This window comes from Giraffa tippelskirchi, chromosome 11, assembly GCF_054371585.1.
Source record: "Giraffa tippelskirchi isolate mGirTip1 chromosome 11, T2T-mGirTip1v1.2.pri, whole genome shotgun sequence".
Lineage (NCBI taxonomy): Eukaryota > Metazoa > Chordata > Mammalia > Artiodactyla > Giraffidae > Giraffa > Giraffa tippelskirchi.
In genome coordinates, this window is record NC_137285.1 from 150,025,497 (window position 1) to 150,044,559 (window position 19,063).

The 19,063-nt window shown below is 44.6% G+C and overlaps 1 protein-coding gene across 1 annotated transcript; it reads left to right on the forward strand.

The window, feature by feature from the left end:
- The first annotated feature begins 7,514 nt into the window (after positions 1-7,514).
- Positions 7,515-16,906, forward strand: LOC145527133 (membrane-spanning 4-domains subfamily A member 7-like). Its single transcript, XM_081544602.1, has 5 exons — positions 7,515-7,650; positions 9,527-9,661; positions 11,406-11,462; positions 13,115-13,263; positions 16,440-16,906. The coding sequence occupies exons 2-5, from the start codon at positions 9,551-9,553 to the stop codon at positions 16,453-16,455; spliced, it is 333 nt and encodes a 110-aa protein (XP_081400728.1). The 5' UTR covers positions 7,515-7,650; positions 9,527-9,550; the 3' UTR covers positions 16,456-16,906.
- Positions 16,907-19,063: the final 2,157 nt, after the last annotated feature.

A 19,063-nucleotide genomic window follows, 5' to 3' on the forward strand; every position in this document is an offset into this window, starting at 1 on the left:
CCAGATGGCGATAGTCCTTTTTTGTTGTTTCTGTTCACTTAAATCCACCACCCCCCATTGGTAGATAAGATAGACCCCTATATTTCTTGCTTTCTGTTACTATCCACACCCATCCTTTCTGGGATGTCCACCTGTAATAAGTGAGCATAACTGTGCAAACAGGGAAAACAAGAGGAAGACTGGTGGAGAGCTGAGTTAAGCTTAACAGTTTGATGATATTCGCTGTCAGCTTTTTCCAGAGCTGCAGCTGTGTGTGAGCTGTGACCCATTTTGGACTGTAAGCACCTTGAGGGCAAAGTCCACTCAGCAAACTCATGCTGAGAACCAGCTAAGTGAGACCGATCGCTCTTGTCTCTTCTACACGGTGGATTCCTGTGTCTCGTCCCTGGCGGGAGCTCAGTGTGGCTGTGCGGGTTGTAGGGTGAAGGTTCAGAGAGGGCATACCACCAGGGCGAGCTGGAAGTAGCATAGGAAAGGAGACAGTTTGGAGATGATAAGACGACCAAATTGACATAAATTAAGAATAGCATTAGAAAGACTCTGTTAGACGGACGTATGAATAGAGATTCTTTAGTCATGTATTAAGCATTTTGGTGGATACATATCAAATTAGCCATAGATGTTTCCTCATTGTGTTTGGTCTTGTATGAATAAACAACATAGTGTGTTAGAAAGATTGCTGATCTTATAAAGTGCATTGGAATACCAAGCCTATTGCTTATTTGTCCAGTGAGCTGTGGCAAATCATTTAATGTTTTACTTAATCAGAGTTTTTCCACTGTGACATTAAGATATTAGGAATAATTTACCTGCCAGCTCTAAAAGTGTGTGTAGAAACACATGCAAACACAGTATAAATCAGTATATGTGCTGCCAAAACAAGCACCTCAGTATAAATTAAAAGCGCTCTAAAAAAGAAATTATTGTTAAATCAGTTCATTCGTATTAATTCATGAATATTCATTCATGCTCACATACAGCAATCTCCAGATCTTAGTAGTCTCTAATGATATAAAATGTAAGTCCACTTTATCTTGAAAGTCCCACTTCCTAATCCCACTTCAACTTTCTCCTTCATATGCATTGTGCTTGACCACCTCATGTCAGCATCCTGGGTTGAAATGTTCTTCCTTCCTTTCTGTTTTTGCTTGAGTTTCTTCTTTCTGTAATGCCTATCTTAAATCCCATCTGACTTTTTATGATTCTTTAAGTTTTTCTGGTTGATTGCTTCTCTCTCTAGATGATAAGTTTTTCTAATCAAATGCACACACACACACACACACACACACACACACACATACCTTACACTGTATATAATTTTCTATAGGCAAATATTTTATGTCTCCTCAATGATAATATATTTTTTCAGAGACAAAAAATCTCATAAAAATCTATATTTTGCCTAAATCAGCAGCACATTCGCTGATACGATATTGCTCAAAATTGTTTGCAGACTGATGAATAAGCAGTAGGGAGTTTTATTAAGTTACTCACTGTATCTGGTGAGATGTAAAGCATAAAGGAAAAATCACTTAATTAAGAATTTGAAATGAAAGAAGAATCAATTAAGACGTGAGTTAAAATAAAGTCAGTGGAAATGAAGAGAAATGATATTTTCTAAAAAATGGAGAAAGAGTTACTGGTCTTCCCACGAATGAGCTGAATTGAAGAATGAAACCAGAGAGGCAACCGGTTGCTTAACATGTTATGCGTTTGAATCTAAGATCAAAGAACATGGGGTGATGTTGGAAGACATAGGAAGTGAGGATGTGACGAGTGCAGACAGACCCAGATTGTGTTCAGTTTTACATCGTCATTTTTAGGAGATTGAAGGGAAATGCAGTTTAAGATTGCCTGGTAGTATTCAGGGCAGAGTGCTGGTAAGGATGGATTTTGGTGACAGGTTTAGCATTGTTGTAAGAGAGATCAGTATTAAATGAAGAAAATTAACACTCTAAGAGAACTATATTGAGATAAAAGCAAAGCCAAGTTAGCCTTTACATGCATGTAGCCCGTGGGGACACACACATCACCGGGAGCGAGGGAGGAGGGAGAATCCCTAGGGTAGAAACTAAGGGAATTAGGCAGAAAGATGCATGTGAAGCTGCAGCCGATGGGGGCCCACAGCAGACAGAGCTTAGACAGAGACTGAGTGACCGTCAGAGATAGTGTCTGCTGACGTGAGGACGACAAAAATCGACAGGGATAGATCCAGGTAAAAGGTAGAGCTGGGACAGAGAAGATAGCAGTAGTGAATGAATGAAAAAGGTGCAGAGAAACTCAAACCAGGCTTATGGTGACGCAGTAATAGTAAAACATTTGCAGAAATATTTAGAGAGATAATAGGGGCAAGTGTGATGTAAGAATAAGAGATGCGATTGTGAACAGAAGCCGGTAAAGAAAACTTAAGCTCTCCAAATGAGGTTGTTTCTTTTGACATTTTTATTTTTAAGAGAAGGAAAAAATAGTTCCTTTAGCCTTAATCTTGATAGAAGAGTTCTGTGGAGAGACTGAAGAAATCAGCTGGGGTATTATTCACAAATTCATTAATGAAATAACTAAGTACTTATTTGGGTTGCCAAAATTAAAAATTGATAAGTAGATGTTAATTTCCCCAGGCCATACAACCAATGATGAAGTCAGTTTTTATGCTTATCTGACCTTAGGAGCCTAGATTTTCTATTTTAATTTTTTCTGAAATTAAAATTTTGTTTCCCCAAACTTGACAGCAGCTTAAAAATATACTCTTTTTTTAAAAATAAATTTATTTATTTTAGTTGGGGGCTAATTACTTTACAATATTGTAGTGGTTTTTGCCATACATTGACATGAATCAGCCATGGGCTTACATGTGCTCCCCATCGTGGACCCCCCTCCCACCTCCCTCCCCATCCCATCCCTCTGGGTCATCCCATTGCCCCAGCCCTGAGCATTTGTCTCATGCATCGAACATGGAATGGTGTTCTGTTTCACATATGATAATATACGTGTTTCAATGCTATTGTCCCAGAACGTCCCACCCTCACCGACTCTGAGGGAAAAATATACTCTTTTACTGCATAGCTTGCCAAACTGATTCACCATTGTTAATCATTCATAGATATAATCACACACTTTCAAGGAAAATATATTCACATCCAAACCTGGCCCACCAGGACCTCTAGCAGTGACTCTGGTCTGTCTTTGTGTTGCATAATATTTTACCCTGCTCTTTCCTCCACTCAGTTAATATTTAACCACATATTGACTGTGTGTTTCTATACACATCACACATTTTTTTTTTTTTGTCTGAAGATCATTCTGAGAGTTGTTCTTTATCTTCCTGCCTTTTATCATGTGCCTACTTTAGGCATACACTGAGAATGCAACTGGAATGCTCTTCACATATTTAGTGTCTCAATTTATCTTTTTTAAAACTTCAACTTAAAGGTTATTTTCTCCATTGACATTACCTAATGCACATGTATCCATCCAGCCTGCTTCATAATCACTTTACTCCATGATGCAATCTATTATCATGTATTATCAGTGTACTTTTGATCTCCTTGATGTATCCTTAATCACTGGTATTTGTTCAATAAATCAGAATCATTTAACTTGATTTCTTATCTGTGTGTGTGTGTGTGTGTGTACAGTGGGAAGGAGATTGATCAGGGATAATTGGGAATCAAAACATCAGTTCAGTGATGCTGAGGACCAAGAACAGTTTCTGGAGTCCTCATTTTAAATAATGCTTTATCAAATGGGATAATCTGTAAACAACCCCACAGACAGAAAATGGACTAAAAAAACAATCATTGGCCTTCTTGCCAATAAATGGTGGGATAAAGTTGAAAGGAACCTGAACTGTGAGTTGCATTTTACAAGTTAGTCCTGACTCCAATTTGTTTTGCTATGGGTCAGTCTTTTCCCTTTGAGGACCTCAGCTTTTCCACCTGACAATGAGCACTTTGGAACAAAAAACCCCAGCTGAACTTCCTGCTTCCATATTCCTTGCTTTTAGACAGTTAGGATGGTTGGTGATCATAGTTACTAAGCTTGTGACTGGGATAGTGACCGCAATCAGAGTTATTTAATGCTGTTTGATGTCTGGTCCAGCAAGACATCTGGGACAGCAACATTCATTCTAAACTCCTGGGACAAAAGCTAATCAAAGCTCTCTCTTTAAAAATTGTCTCAGAAAGAAAATTTTCCCAGGACTTCCCTGGTGGTCCAGCGGTTAAGATACCCCGCTCCCAATGCGGGGATCGGGTTCAGTCCCTGCGAAGAGAGCTAGACCCCACAGGCTGCCACGAAAGACCCCGCATGCGCGCTGAGACCCAGCGCCGCCAAATCATAAATATTACAAGTTTTTTTCACAAATCTCATTCTATGAGGTACAGCTCTACTTATGAAACACTGATACAACAGAGTACCGTTTTCATAATCTCAGCTTGATTTAGACCACTGAGGTAAATTTATACGTGCAAGAGTGTGAGAGGCCGTTGATAGTCGCCTGTGCCGCAAGAGTGCGTCCCTCCCCTGGAAAAACCTCTGCTCGCTCCGCAAACCGTCAAGAGGGCTCGGCTTACATCTCCCAAACAACGTCTGTCTGGGAATCCCTGCTTAGTGTTATGTTGAACAACGCGGAGGAGCAGAGACTGCTTAGAATGTGAACGCTGCACGAAAGTATGCTGTCTTATGCTGGGCTAAGTCACCCCTCTTTGTGACCCTTATGGACTGTAGCCCACCAGGCTCCTCTGTCCATGGGATTCTCCAGGCAAGAACACTGGCGTGGGTTGCCATGCCCTCCTCCAGGGGATCTTCCCGACCCAGGGATTGAACTCACATCTTTTACGTCTCTTGCATTGGCAGGCAGGTTCTTTGCCATTAGTGCCACCTGGGAAGCCCCGCATGTAATATACCCAGAAGCAAATTGTAGAAGCTACACTAGATGAATGCTCAGTGGCTCAGTCTTGTCTGACTCTTTGCAGTCCTTTTGGATTCTAGCCCGCCAGGCTCCTCTGTCCATGGCATTTCCCAGGCAAGAATACTGGAGTGGGTTTCCATTTCCTTCTCCAGGGTATCTTTCCGACCCAGGGATTGAACCCACGTCTCCTGCATTGCAGGCAGATTCTTTACTACTGAGCCACCAAGGAAGCCCATAGAATATTTCTAGGCAAACTGAAAAGCAAGAAATATATGTTATAAGGTAATATTGTTTTAGTCCTAAAAAGGCAATGTAGTGGATGGAAAAAGGCTATAGGGAAATACTATCAGATTTGAGAAACCATCAAAAACGTCTCTTCTCTTCAGCAGTGAGAAATGTTTTAAAATGTATTATCAAAACATAAAAATAAAATGTATTATCAGCCTATTAGGAATGAACTACCAGGAAAACACAGTGCAAAATCCCCCATCTGTAACAAACACACAGGGAAGAGACATAAACAAGGGCATTTCTTGACTCTAACACTCAGCTGTGCTAAAAGGTGCCCAGACAAAACAGCTCATTTCCTGTTCTCATTCATTGGGGGCCCCAGATAACACTGTTTTCGATAGGATTGCCCTGTGCTTCTGCAAGGTCTTGGTCACGGGTATAGATCTAATCTAGCAATTGGTGTATGTCAGAAGGTTGTTTTTTACAGGGTTAGTAGTTTTCACTGTTCTTTTTTTTCTTCAAAAGGTAAGTGCTCTCGCGTGCTTCAGTCCGATCCTTTGTCACCTGTAAACGCATGGGTATCTTATCTAACAGGATTCTAAGAGTATGGCAATAGACCAGAATAAGGGCTGATTTCCTGTTGGACTCCAGACATTTTGCTAGGACACAGAACAGAAGATACGAATAAGCTATGAATCCTGCCTTTCAGGAGGTCATATTCAAATACTGGAGGGGCTTGCCATGCCATCCTCCAGGGGATCTTCCCAACCTGGGGATCAAACCCAGGTTCCCACACTTCAAGTGGATTCTTTGCTGACTGAGCAACCAGGGAAGCCCCTGGCAATGCATCAGTTCAGTTCAGTTGCTCAGTCGTGTCCGAATCTTTGCGACCCCATGAATCGCAGCACACCAGGCCTCCCTGTCCATCACCAACTCCCGGAGTCTACCCAAACCTGTGTCCATTGAGTCGATGATGCCATCCAACCATCTCATCCTCTGTCGTCCCCTTCTCCTCCTGCCCTCAATCTTTCCCAGCATTAGGGTCTTTTCCAATGAGTCAGCTCTTTGCATGAGGTGGCCAAAGTATTGGAGTTTCAGCTTCAACATCAGTCCTTCCAATGGACACCCAGGATTGACCTCCTTTTGAATGGACTGGTTGGATCTCCTTGCAATCCGAGGGACTCTCAAGAGTCTTCAACACCACAGTTCAAAAGCATCAATTCTTTGGTGCTCAGCTTTCTTTATAGTTCAACTCTCACATCCATACATGACCACTGGAAAAACCATAGCTTTGACTATACAGCATACGTCTTGGAAAATGAGCTTGCTTTCAGCCCTGATAGCTTTGTCTTTGACTCAAGTCTACTGATATCCTTCCTGAGATGTGCCTGGACTTTTCTGAGCCTGAACTTAGGAAGATATGAAGCCAGGAAATGAATAGACATCCAAAGGAAGCAACAAGTAGGCAGTGAGATGCCATAGGTTGCTTTCACTTTGCCAGCAGCCAGGGCAATGGGGAAATATATCAATTCTCCCAAGTTCAAAATTAATATCATTATTATCACAAGTTATGGAATGCCTACATTCTGTAAATTCTTTCTGTCCTTTCCATCTAATTTTCCCAACAGCCATAGAGTGGAATTAATATCGTCTACCCACATTATTATTGTCTACCTTCCCAGGTGGCTCAGTGGTAAACAATCCGCTTGCAGTGCAGGAGACAAAGGTTCAATTCCTGGGTTGGGAAGATCCTCTGAAGAAGGAAATGGCTACCCACTCCAGTATTATTGCCTGGGAAATCCCATGGACAGAGGAGCCTGGTGGGCTACAGTTCATGGGGTTGCAAAAGAGTTGGACATGATTTAATGGCTAAACAACAACCCTCATTTCAGTTCAGTCACTCAGTCATGTCCAACTCTTTGCGACCCCATGGACTGCAGCACATCAGGCCTCCCTGTCCATCACCAACTCTGGGAGTTTACTCAAACTCATGTCCATTGAGTCAGTGATGCCATCCAACCATCTCATCCTCTGTCGTCCCCTTCTCCTCCTGCCTTCAATCTTTCCCAGCATCAGGGTCTTTTCAAATGAGTCAGTTCTTCACAGCAGGTGGCCAAAGTTTAGCAGATAAGAAAACTCAGGCTAAAAGGAATTAGCTGAATGAACCCAAAGAAAAGGGAAATGGATTCTAACTGGGGTAGTGCAACTCACACATCTTCACAAGCTCTTTCTCTTATGTGTTACTTCTCTTTTGTGTTATTTTCCAGACCTTGAAATTCAGAAAGAGGAAGGAGATGTATTTTTCACATATCAATTGTCTGTAAATAGAGCAAATCGCTTCTTGTGTAATCGGAAGTACTGCTATTCTGAAGAAGGGATGGGAAGTGTCAGAAGTGGAGGGCGGAGGAGCAAGGTCGCTGCGGCAGAACAGCAGTGGGAGGTTCTGGCTGAGCTCCCCTGAGCAGAGCTGCCTACCAGCCCCAGCACACAGGACTGGGCTGCACAAACAGGTAGGCACCTTGGTTTGGGCTTCCCAGGTGGCTTGGATGGTAAAGAATTTGCCTGCAATGCACGAGACCCGGGTTCCTGGTCGGGAAGCTCCTCTGGAGAAGGGAATGGCAATCCACTCCAGTATTCTGGCCTGGAGAATTCCATGGACTGTATAGTCCATGGGGTCACAAAGAGTCGGACATGACTGAGCGACTTTCACTTTCTTTCTATTCTTGGACATCAGTTCTTCCGGTTTTCCTCCTTCCTTCTGGGTTGTGTCTTTTATGTTTCTGTTTATTTCTCTGATCCTAAACTTGGGGTTCTCCACAGCTTAATGCTTGACTCCATTCTCTTTCCATATCTGTTACAATGGAGAGCTCATCTGGTAAGAGAGATTTAAATGTTATCTTCACTTTCGACTTGGGAAAAAAATGCTGTATCTGTTGCCAGGATCTCTTCTCGCAACTTAAGACTCACATATCCAAAAGCCTTTGTACATCTCCACTTGGATATCTACTCGACATCTCTCCCTAGTCTGTCCCAGGCTGAAATCCTGACCTTCCTCCCCCAAGCCCACTCCTCATACAGTACTGCCAGTTTTAGATCAGTGCTGACTCCATCACTTCAGATACTCAAGCCGAGACCCTTGGAGGCACCCTTCATCCCTCTCTTTCATAATCCACATTCACACCGTCGGCAAGTCCGATAGGCTTAATCTCCAGAGCGTATCTAGAACCAAGTGACGGAACTTCTCACCACCTCTGTTATCCACATCTTCTTCCCAGCCGGCATCATCTCACATGCGAATCATGGAAATACCCTCTTTATTGATCCCTGCTCTGTTTCCTTACAATCTACTCTTAACTCAGCAGACACAATGATCTTTTAAAAATGTAACTTAGATCATGTAATATCCTTGCTCAGAATTGTGGGCTTACCTTTTTACTAAGAATGACAAGCAACGTTGGTAAAAAGAGGCTACAATGCCATACATAGTTTGTATCACACCCCTAGTACTTCTGAGGGCTCATTTCCTAATACTTTGCTGTTAACTCATTTTGCTCTCCAAGGAATTCATCAGTAAAGGACACAATACCTGTCTGGTGACAGTGACTTTCACTTGCTTTATTCCCCTGATGTCTGGGATAGTCAATAAATATTAAAACAGTGAGTTTTAAAACAGTGTTTAATAAATATTAAACAGTGAGTAAAGTGAATAAAGCTCAATATCAGATGAATAGGGCTAAAAACCTAGTTCTTCCATTTGGCCATTGGCATGGGTTTTTACAAGTTATTTTAATTCTGGTGCCTCATTTTTCTTATCTATACGTGAGACGAGATGAATAGCTAAAATGTAGAAAGTGTTTAACAAATGTAAACTATTATCATCACTGTTGGTGTCATTAAAAAGTATTAATAATTATTAAAATCCATGATGAATAAGATGAACTATGGCACTAAAGACTTTCTGCTCTGCTTCACTTCAACTGAAACCGAGCCCTTTATTAACACTCCCAGGATAAATTCACTTTCTGTATCCATCTAACTGGACCATTGTCTAGAAAATTCTTCCCCATTTATTTGCCCTAGGCCAAACCAAGCCAAACAAAAACCTGTAAACTACCTTTTGCAAAATAAAGTTAAAAATGCATATATCGCTCCCTGATTTGCCAGGTTAATAATTCTATCAGAAATAAAAGAGGTTAGTTATATATACGACTTTCTCTAACAGAATGCCTTCTGGCGCCTTGTTACGCTCCCCCGCTCCTTTTTAACGGCCGATGATGACGTATACTCTGCCCTCCTCAGAATTCGCGGTATGCATTCAATGATCGCGCTCATCTGTTTACAGCGTTCTCTGGAATTTTTTACAGTCTTCCCTCTTATTTCTTTCAGATCATCCAGATCCTGTGTTTCCTGATGATTTCAAGTTTGGGGGTTATTTTGGTTTCTCCTCCTAAGTCTTCCCAGCTCAGCCCAGCAATTTCCACCATCGTGATGTCTGGGTACCCATTTTTAGGAGCTCTGTGTGTGAGTAGAGTGGGGTTTCCAAGAGGGGATATGTTTTATAAATGCCACCTGGGTGCTAAGTCATGGAATGACTCAATCCCAAGAAGCAGGAGAAAGCTGAGTTCCCCCACCTTCCCTCTGTTACTGTTGCATATCACTTGTCTCTAGTTCAGAAAAAGCGGCAGAGGGACTTACTCCATCCTGTGTGAGCCTCCCAGGGAGTGACTGGTTGGGGCAGGAAGCAATATGGTAACACAGTGGGCATGCCAGTACAGCATTTCTTACCTGGCTTCATCACATACTTCCAGAAAGTGGAAGGTTTTTCATATCCTTCTTTGGCCCTTTGGTGAGGCCATTGGACTCCCTCCAGTTTAAGAGCAATCCACCTGTCAGTAGAAAGTGAAAAGCTCATTTTTTCTTGAATAAAATGAGCAGCGCTGGTGGATGCCACAGATCTGCAGAGGATTAAACTAACAACGGTAAGATTCATGGGAACGAGGGACACCGTTGCTACATTGTCAGAGGCAATCCCGAGCATCTGGTAGGAAGCTAGATGCCTTCCATCTAGCAGCTCATGAAAAAGGCCCAGCAGATCCTTTTCCATGGAGATTAGCCAGGACCTACTCACATCTCCCACAAAAGGCCACGTCTTCTCCATGCAGCATCTTGATTCCTGACGGAGGAGGAAAAGGCACATTCTGAGCAGATTCTCACCACGGCACCTCCTCTGTATGGATACAGTCCTCGTGTGAACAAACCATGCACTGAGGCAGGGGGCGCCCTGCTTCTGCCCCCAGAGCACTGTTTGTCCTTGACTCCTCTATCTAACCCACAGTTTGGGCTCCTGCATTCTCTAATGAAAGCTAGAATTAACTCACGCTTGACCGTCTTTGTCTGTGATCACCCAATCCCAAGTTTAAACCACAAGCTTTATCCGTGTTTCAGCTTCCCAGAACATTACCCCTCCACCAGCCGGACCCTTAATACCACCGGGATCAGGCGCAGACTTCTGGAGCTTGAAAAGACTCTTCACATAAAAGACTCTTGACATCTGATCCTTCCCATTTTCCTCAACTCCCAGCCTAACTCAGGTCATTGACACCGATGGCTTGATGCCCGTGTGTTTCTACACTTTGTGCCATTAAAGCCTGTCTCCTGCATGCTTCAGGCGGCTGCTCCTACCCTTCTAGCCCCTCAAGTCACGGCCTTTCTCAGCCTCCTCTCTTTCTACCTCATAATCTAGCAACACTCTCCTCCCTCCGTGGGTACCTCCTTCCCAGACCCCCTCAGCGCCTAGTGATTTTCACTAACATGAACTCAGCTCCTCTGTGCATCTGCCTGTTCTTCAAAGTCAGTGGAGGCATCCTGGGGGTGAAAACCAGGGCTCTCTATCCATATGGGTTCCACTGAGTTTACATTATGTATTGATTGAGTTGGGGCTTCCCCGGTGGCTCAGTGGTAAAGAATCTGCCTGCCATTGCAGGAGATACAAGAGATGTGGGTTTGATTCCTGGGTCAGGAAGATCCCCTGGAGCAGGAAATTGCAATTCACTCCAGTATTCTTGCTTGGGAAGTTCCACGGGCAGATGAGCCTGGGGGGCTACAGTCCATGGGATCGGAAAGAGTTGGACATAACTGAGCAACTCAGTGTGTGTACGTGCGCGCGCGCGCACACACACACACACACACTGATTGAGTGACAGTAACATTGTGGTCACATTTCCGCAAGTCAACTGAACTGATCATTTCTCTCTTTTCTGAGCAGTTTGCCATTACCGGAACCCTCTCAATTATCTCTGAAAAAAAATCAACTAAGCCTTTTGTAAGTACAAGAACCATCGATTCTTAGCTGACTGGAATAAAAGGAACTTCAGCGTTAACTCTTCAGTCCGAATTTGGGCTCTTCCCTCCTAGACTAGTGCTCTTTGCCCTACAAAGAGCTCTCCAGCATCATATTCTAAGCTTAGAGGAGGTTTACCTCATTTGCTTAAACAGTAGAAAATTTTGAATGTACAACGGACTCTTTACGACTTCCTATCTTGGCCCTGAAGGGGACAGACGACCCTCTTGCTACAGCCTAGAGACCCTTTCTAGGGTAGGGAGATCCTTCTCTCGAGGCAGAGGTGTGTGGGCTCAGGTCCTGCGGCCATCTCCCCCACCCCCTTAGAAACAGAGAGCTGTCAGACCGCAGCCACTTTGCTGACAAAGGTCAGGAGGGGGCGAGGGGGGCAGGCGCTGAAGTCTTTGACCCTCTCCATAGCAAGCTCCCCCCGCCATGGCCACACGCCCACAACGATGACCTGGGGGAAGCCATATCCTGACTCAGGAAGATCCACAGTCTGGTTAGCTATGCATGAGGGCACATTAGACGGTGTATGAGGCCAGTATCAGCTCCTGATGCTTGAAGCTAAACGTCTTAAGCCCAGAACCAGTGGACTGAAGAGTTCACAGCATGGGACAGGGTCAGAGCTCCGGAACTGGGATCGGGAGACCTCTCCTTCCATCCCAGCTCTGTCGCTGACACTCCGGGTGCTTGTAAAAGTTCCTTCCTTCTCCAGTCTCCAGTTTTCTCGCCTACAGAATGCGAAAGAGGAACATGTGGCTCCCAGAGCTGGTTTCCCAAGTGCCCTGAATTCACTGAAAAGGAAAACCACAATTGGGATGACCTAACCATGTGGGACCCAAGATGATATGTGGGCTCCACTGCCTACACTTGGCAGCTCTGGGCAAAGACTCTGCCCATTCATTCTGCTCTTTCTTCAGGGGCTCAGCACCCAAAGCCATAGAGCTATGGGGCCAAGAGATAAGAGGACAGGGCAACTGTCCTCCCCAACAGCCGGTATCCCACCGTCATGTTAAAAAAGAAAAGAGCGTGCGCTGGGAGCCTGGCACCAAGCCTCGCTCATCTTTGCAGAGGAATCATACCCTGTGAAAGCTCCTTTCCCCAAGATGTAGAATACGCCCCAGGAGACAGTGTGACGGATGTGGTTCTCATTGGTCTGATCCACCTCCAGATCGGTATTCCAACTTCTCCAGCTGGCTTCTTCCTTTTCTCTGAGGCTGCTTCTTGATGGGAAGAGAGTCATAGAATGGTCCTCCCAGGAGGGACCAAAGGCCATATTCCAGAAGCCCTTAGAGCAAAAGAATGATGCTAAAGCTGCTGAGGAAGTCAAGGAGACCCTGGCAGTTGCCTGAGCAGCTCCTCCTCCATCTTGGTGGCCCTGCAGGGTCTTTCCCCTAAGAAAGAATTGTTCATACATTTCTCATTCAACAAACTTTTACTGATTATATCAGGTGACAAACCAGGTAGTGAGAAGGGCCTACAGAGTAAATAAAACAGTCTGTGTCCCCAAGGAGCACACAGGTTGGAGGAAAACGGACGCAGGGAAGTCCGATTGCAGCGCAGTGGTGGAGGGTGAACAGCGTCACGTGCTCGGTCCGTGAAGAGGTCCCAATGCAGAGCTTCTCTTCCAGGCCGTGAGCAGCCTCGTCTCCAGTGCAGTGAGCTCTGTGGCCGCTGGAGTGGGCCTCGTCCTCCTCGCTAACAGCCTGGCAGCCCTGAGGACGGCCTCTCAGCAGTGTGACTCCGGAAGGGATTACCTATCCTCACTGCCTTATTCGAGGTACTATTATTCGATATATGAAGCCAAGGACTGTCTCCTGACCAGGGTCGGGCTAACAGTAAGCAGTTTCGGACTGCACTTCCTGTCATGTGAAATCTCAGTGTCCTTGTTTTGCATGCTTTTCTGACTTTTCATCAGTCTGCAGCCTTGTTGGTTTGAATGTCTGGAAGCAAAGAGAAAAGACAAAAAATTATGGTTGAAAGAGGTTGGTCAGCAGGCTGCCTAATACGGGCGAAGCACTGTGCGAGGTCAAAACGGGGAATCAAGAAGGGCTGTGCGTGGTGATCCGTTTGGTCGCCCTTCTTAAATAATAAATACCCCGTTCTCAGTAGCTTTAGCCCTCAAAGTGCCTCCTTTGTGGAACAGGCATTCCCACCGCCCCCAACACGGACAGAAACATTTCCTTTATATTTGAATTTGATTTGATCTGGGATTAATGCATCATATGATAAGTTGGTATGGAACTTGAACCTTAAGCCCAAGCACATAATTACCAGACTGGCCCAGCAGGGCTGCAGACAGTGAGAGACGGTCTACCCAGGGATTTGACTCTTAGCAGAAACGCCAGCATCCCTGGGCACCATCTTCTTGCCACTTTTCCCCCAAACTTGATGGTCACCACCGGTTGATTATGACCATCTTGGCTTAGTCAATCCTCTATATGCAGGCTCAGAGTTTGGAAACCATAAACTCTGGCCCTTTTAGGAGAAGGGTTACTCCCTTTGTGACTCCTGCTTGTCTGAGCAGGGAGACAAAGGCAAGCGCTCTCATTCCCTTGGATCTGTCTCTTGAATCTCAGAGAATGTGTGCGCGTTTCTGAACTCACAGCCTTCTGTGAGGTTGCCCGTGGGACCCAGAGGTTGCCAAAAGCATCTGCTTTGATCCAGGAGCTTGAGGAAGTGGAAGGGTGCAGAGAGTCATCTGGTTAGAAACCAGCTAGAGGAAGTCCAGCAGATAGTACAGCCCTGGTGCTGGGCAGAGGTGAGGCAAAGCAAGGAGGATGGGAGAGGCATTCCCCACCTTGGGTCATCAGAGCTTAATTCAGCAAAAACGCACCTCACACTGCCTCCCACTGTCAGGTAACTGGAGCCAAAGAGAACTTCCTGCAACATCAGAGAAGCTACAACCCGGCAGGCTGGGCAGACTCCACAGGCCGGCTCTTTCTTTACTAACATAAAGATTACCTGGGGAAAGGAACAAACTTAAAAGTTAAAAATATATATTGAGAGATGGAAGAAGGAAAGAAGGGAGGATGGCAGGAAAATCATCTTACATCCTAGAAACTAAGAAGGTTTAACGCCAGAGCAGAGACCAGAAGACCATGGTGGCCTGGACGGGAACATAGGTGTTGGAGGCTGGGCTCATGGGATTTTAATTCCCATGATAGGATTTGAGGTTCTTCAGGCCCACTGAATGCAGGAAGCTCACACCAAGTGCCCTGCAAAATGTGAGGAGCTGAGACTGAATATTTAGCCTATTTAAGAAATAAGGAAAAAACTCTGTCCTGCATCTCAAGAAGCTTCCAGAAACTCTTCCATAAAGGTTTATAGGATGAAATCATCTCACCAAGCCTTGTGCAGGTAGGGTACCCAAATCCAAAATTACATACAAAATAGAAGAACCTCGAATAAAATGATTAACTTAAAATTGTCCCTGGATCTGTGAAACTCCTCAGGTACTATCAGAATCAAACCCAGCTCCCATCAAGAGTTATTGTTGTTCGGTCACTAAGGCGTGTCCGACTCTTTGCAGACTCATAGACTGCAGCACGCCAGGCTCCTCTGTTCTCCAGGCCGCCTGGAGTTTGCTTAGATTCATGTCCACTGAGTCGGGGACACTATCCAACCGTCTCATCCTCTGCCGCCCCTTCTCCTCGTGCTGTCAGTCTTTCCCAGCATCAGGGTCTTTGCCAGTGAGTCAGTTCTTTGTGGCCAAACTGTTGGAGCTTTAGTTTCAGCAACAATCCTTCCAATGAATGTTCAGGCTTGATTCCCTCTAGGATGGACTCTTTGCAATCTAAAGGACTCTCAAGAGTCTTCTCCATCAACAGAGATGTCCATAGGTCCAAATCATGAGTCTCCTACATACCAAAGAACCCTCCAACCATCACCACTCACAAGCTGAAGTTACCTAAGAATGAAAATATTTTGAAAAACATAAGGGAAAAAATGAGGGATAGCAGAAAATGGGACAAACATGAAATTTAGTTACCTGAGAGTTGGAGATTACACCATAATTTGAAAAAATGCTATAATGAAACTACATTTTAAATGATTAAAGATATTAAAAAAGGAATTAAAACCAAAATGAAAGAATATGGCAATGAAAAAAAAAACCAGTGGATTTGAAAAAGAGCCAAATAGTATGATTAGAAATAAAAATCACAATATTTGAAATTAACAACTTAGCATCAGTTAAATAGGAGATACAACATACAGATCTGATTAAACCACATAGAACACAATACACTGAGATAAAAATTTCAAAAATATCAATGAGAAGTTAAAAGGCATGGAGGACATAGTGAAGGGAGAAGGTCCAACACATCTCATATGAGCTCCAGTGGGACAGCGCGGAAGACAGGGAGGATGCAAGAGAGATAAGCAAGAATTTTGCAGAATGTAAGAAAGACATGAGATTTCAGGCTGAGGGACTGCACCGAGATTGTTGCAGGATGAATAAAAACAAGCCCACACCTAGAAACAGCATGGCAATCAAAAGCACTCAAGAGAAAAAAGAAAACAATAGGAGCAACTATAGGTAAATGAGCGACCTCCCTTGTGGCTCAGCTGGTAAAGAACCTGCCTGCAACGCGGGAGACCTGGGTTCGATCCCTGGGTCGGGAAGATCCCCTGGAGAAGGGAATGGCCACCCACTCCAGTATTCTGGGCTGGAGAATCCCATGGACTGTATGGGGATCGCCAGAAGTCGAACATGACTGAGCGGCTTTCACACACACACACAGGTAAACGAAGGACGACTCTCATCTCTGAACGTGGAATACCGAGGTCTTGAGTGGAAATCCTTGATATTCATTTCCCTGCTTTGGTTCAGAGACCCAAAAGAAAAAGCAGGAAAGAGGATGACAGGTCCTCACCACCCCTCCTTCTCTCCACTCACAGTCTTCTCTCCTGAGCAGGAGTCAGGGCAGCAACCATTCCTGTGTTGATTTACAGGGTGTCCTGGCGGTGACGCTCACCTTCACGGTGCTGGAGCTCTTAGCAGCCGCAGACGCTCTAACAGCCCTGCATTCATCCAGCCACGAATAAGAGGAGCTGGGGAACCAGAGCGGACCTATGCACATTACGACGGATGAAGCAGATAACTAATAAGGACCTGCTGCATGGCACAGGGACTCGACTCACCGCTCTGGGGTGGCAGAGACGGTGCGCACACTCGGGTGGTGACTCACTCTGCTGTGCGGCCGAACAGCAGCGACTAACATAATGCGGCAAAGCAACGAAACTCCAATAAACAATAAAATAAAAAGAAGAGAAGACGTGCGACCGTGAGCTAGTGTGAACCGGCTGAGCCACGTGGCTGTGCAGGCCCTGCTTCGGCAGTGTTTTCATACTCACATTGCTTAAATTTTAAACATCAGAGATTCCAAGAACATTTCAATTAAAAAATACTTCTAAAATCATATGGCTCTATTTCTGTCAATTAAATATGCCTCTGTACTCTGCCTCATTTAATGACTTTATTCTTAAATGTCTAAACTCAAAGATCATAATTAACCACAAGGCTCTCTCCCACCTAAGTTCTAGACCAAACAGGAAATTAGACACACAGAAATATAATTAACTTTGTTACTGTACTGGAGTGAACAACAAGAACTACCCGAAAAAGAGGTTCCTAATGTCCCCTGGTCTAGGCCGTGGGCCTTATCCTAGAGGGCAATGAGCAACAGAAACTCACAGCATGCTTTCCAAATGACATGTACAGAGATGGTCACAGGCGTAATACACACAATAGCCCCCAAAGGAAACGATCCAAATGCCAAAGAGTAGGAGAGACAAATAAAAACTGTGCTGTAGTCAAACAATGGATGGGCTTCCCTGGTGGCTCAGACAGTAAAGAATCTGCTTGCAATGCAGGAGACCCGGCTTTGATCGCTGGGTAGAGATCCCCTGGAGAAGGGAATGGCAACCCACTCCAGCATTCTTGCCCGGGAGATCCCATGGACAGAGGAGCCTGGCGGGCTACAGTCCAGGGGGTCACGAAGGACACAAATGAGCGACTAACACACACAAACAGTGGAGTGTGATACCCAATGCAAGTGAACAGACAGCAGCCCTACGCCGTGCAGATGGATCCCGCAGTGGATGATTCCACACAAACACAACTGATTTAGAGTGTTCGGATAGCGGTTACCTTTGCAGTGAATAATCGGAAGGGGACCCAGAGGGCCTATGCATTCCTGGAGAGACTCTTTTTCTTGATCTGGATACTAGTGCTCTGCCTATATGATTTCTGTGCTCTTATTTGTATGTAACAGTTGAAAAAAAACCTTTTTTTTCAAAAGTTACTTTTGAGTTTTTGTGCCAGTTTAGTTATTGAGCACACACCTCTTCTCCACGGTCAGATTCCTCAAAAAAAAATCATCTTCCAAAAACCCTGGAGTCTTCCTTGACTCTTATTTCTTCCACTTCACCATATTTAACCTATCATTAAAATCTTCTAGGCCCTGCTTCAAAATATCCAGAGTCTGGTTACTCCTCACCATTTCATGAGCACGCAGCATTTTCCACTGACATTATCACAGTGATAAACCAAGTGAGCACCCACACCGCATAGCAGACGGTAGGGTTGTTTGTAAATATAAGGTCACGTCATTCCTCTGCTCAAACCAACTGCATTTCATTCAAGATAAAAGCCAGCACCCTTAAAGGCCCTTAGTATCTGCATTCTCACTTCTTCCCCGCCCTCTCTGATTGATCTCCTCCCCGCCCCCTGTGCTGCAGATGTGGGCTTTTGCAGTCTCGGGCAGGCACATTCTTTCTTCAGGAACTTTACACTTGCAGGCACCTCTACTCGGAATGCTTTTCTTACAATCATTTACGTTGCTTGCTTTCTTACTTCTTTCAGGTCTTTCTTCAGGTCTCTCACTCTCAATGAAACTTCCCCCCACCAATCTACATAAAATTATAACCCTCTTTCTGCCTTCATTTGCTTACTTTTTCTCCATAGCACTTCCCACCAGCTGATTTACTGTGTATTTTATTTGTTTGCTAATTGCACGTCTATCCTCACTGACCAGCTACAGCAGAGTGCTCACTTCCTGCTCCCTACTTAGTGTTTTCAAGTGTGCGTGCGCGTGCGTGCGTGTGTGTGCATGTGTGTGCGTGTGTGCACGCGTGTGTGTGTGTGCGTGCGCACGTGTGTGCATGTGCATGTGTGTGTGCGTGTGTGTACGTGTGTGTGTGTGTCAGTGTGCGTGTGTGTGTGTGAATATTTTACATTGGGGCTGGAGAAACTTTGAGATTTCTTTTTACCCAATAAGCCAAGCAATGCAATAAAATTACATGTTATCCAAGATCTATTACTTCTTTGTTTACTTTTTACTGTTAATAGAGAGTTTCTTCAGAATATCTAGAGGATTATATTTAGCATTATCTAGGATAATATCACACACTGATGGGAGGATCGGTAAGGACCTCTCACCTTTCACTTCTGACTCGCATCCAGCCCCTCACCCCCAGCCTTGTTGTCTTTCAAAATTGGAGTGACCATCCACTCAGTTTCTGAAGGCAGAAGTCTTGGAGTCTTTCTTTTGCTCCTTACTTTTTGCTTCATAACC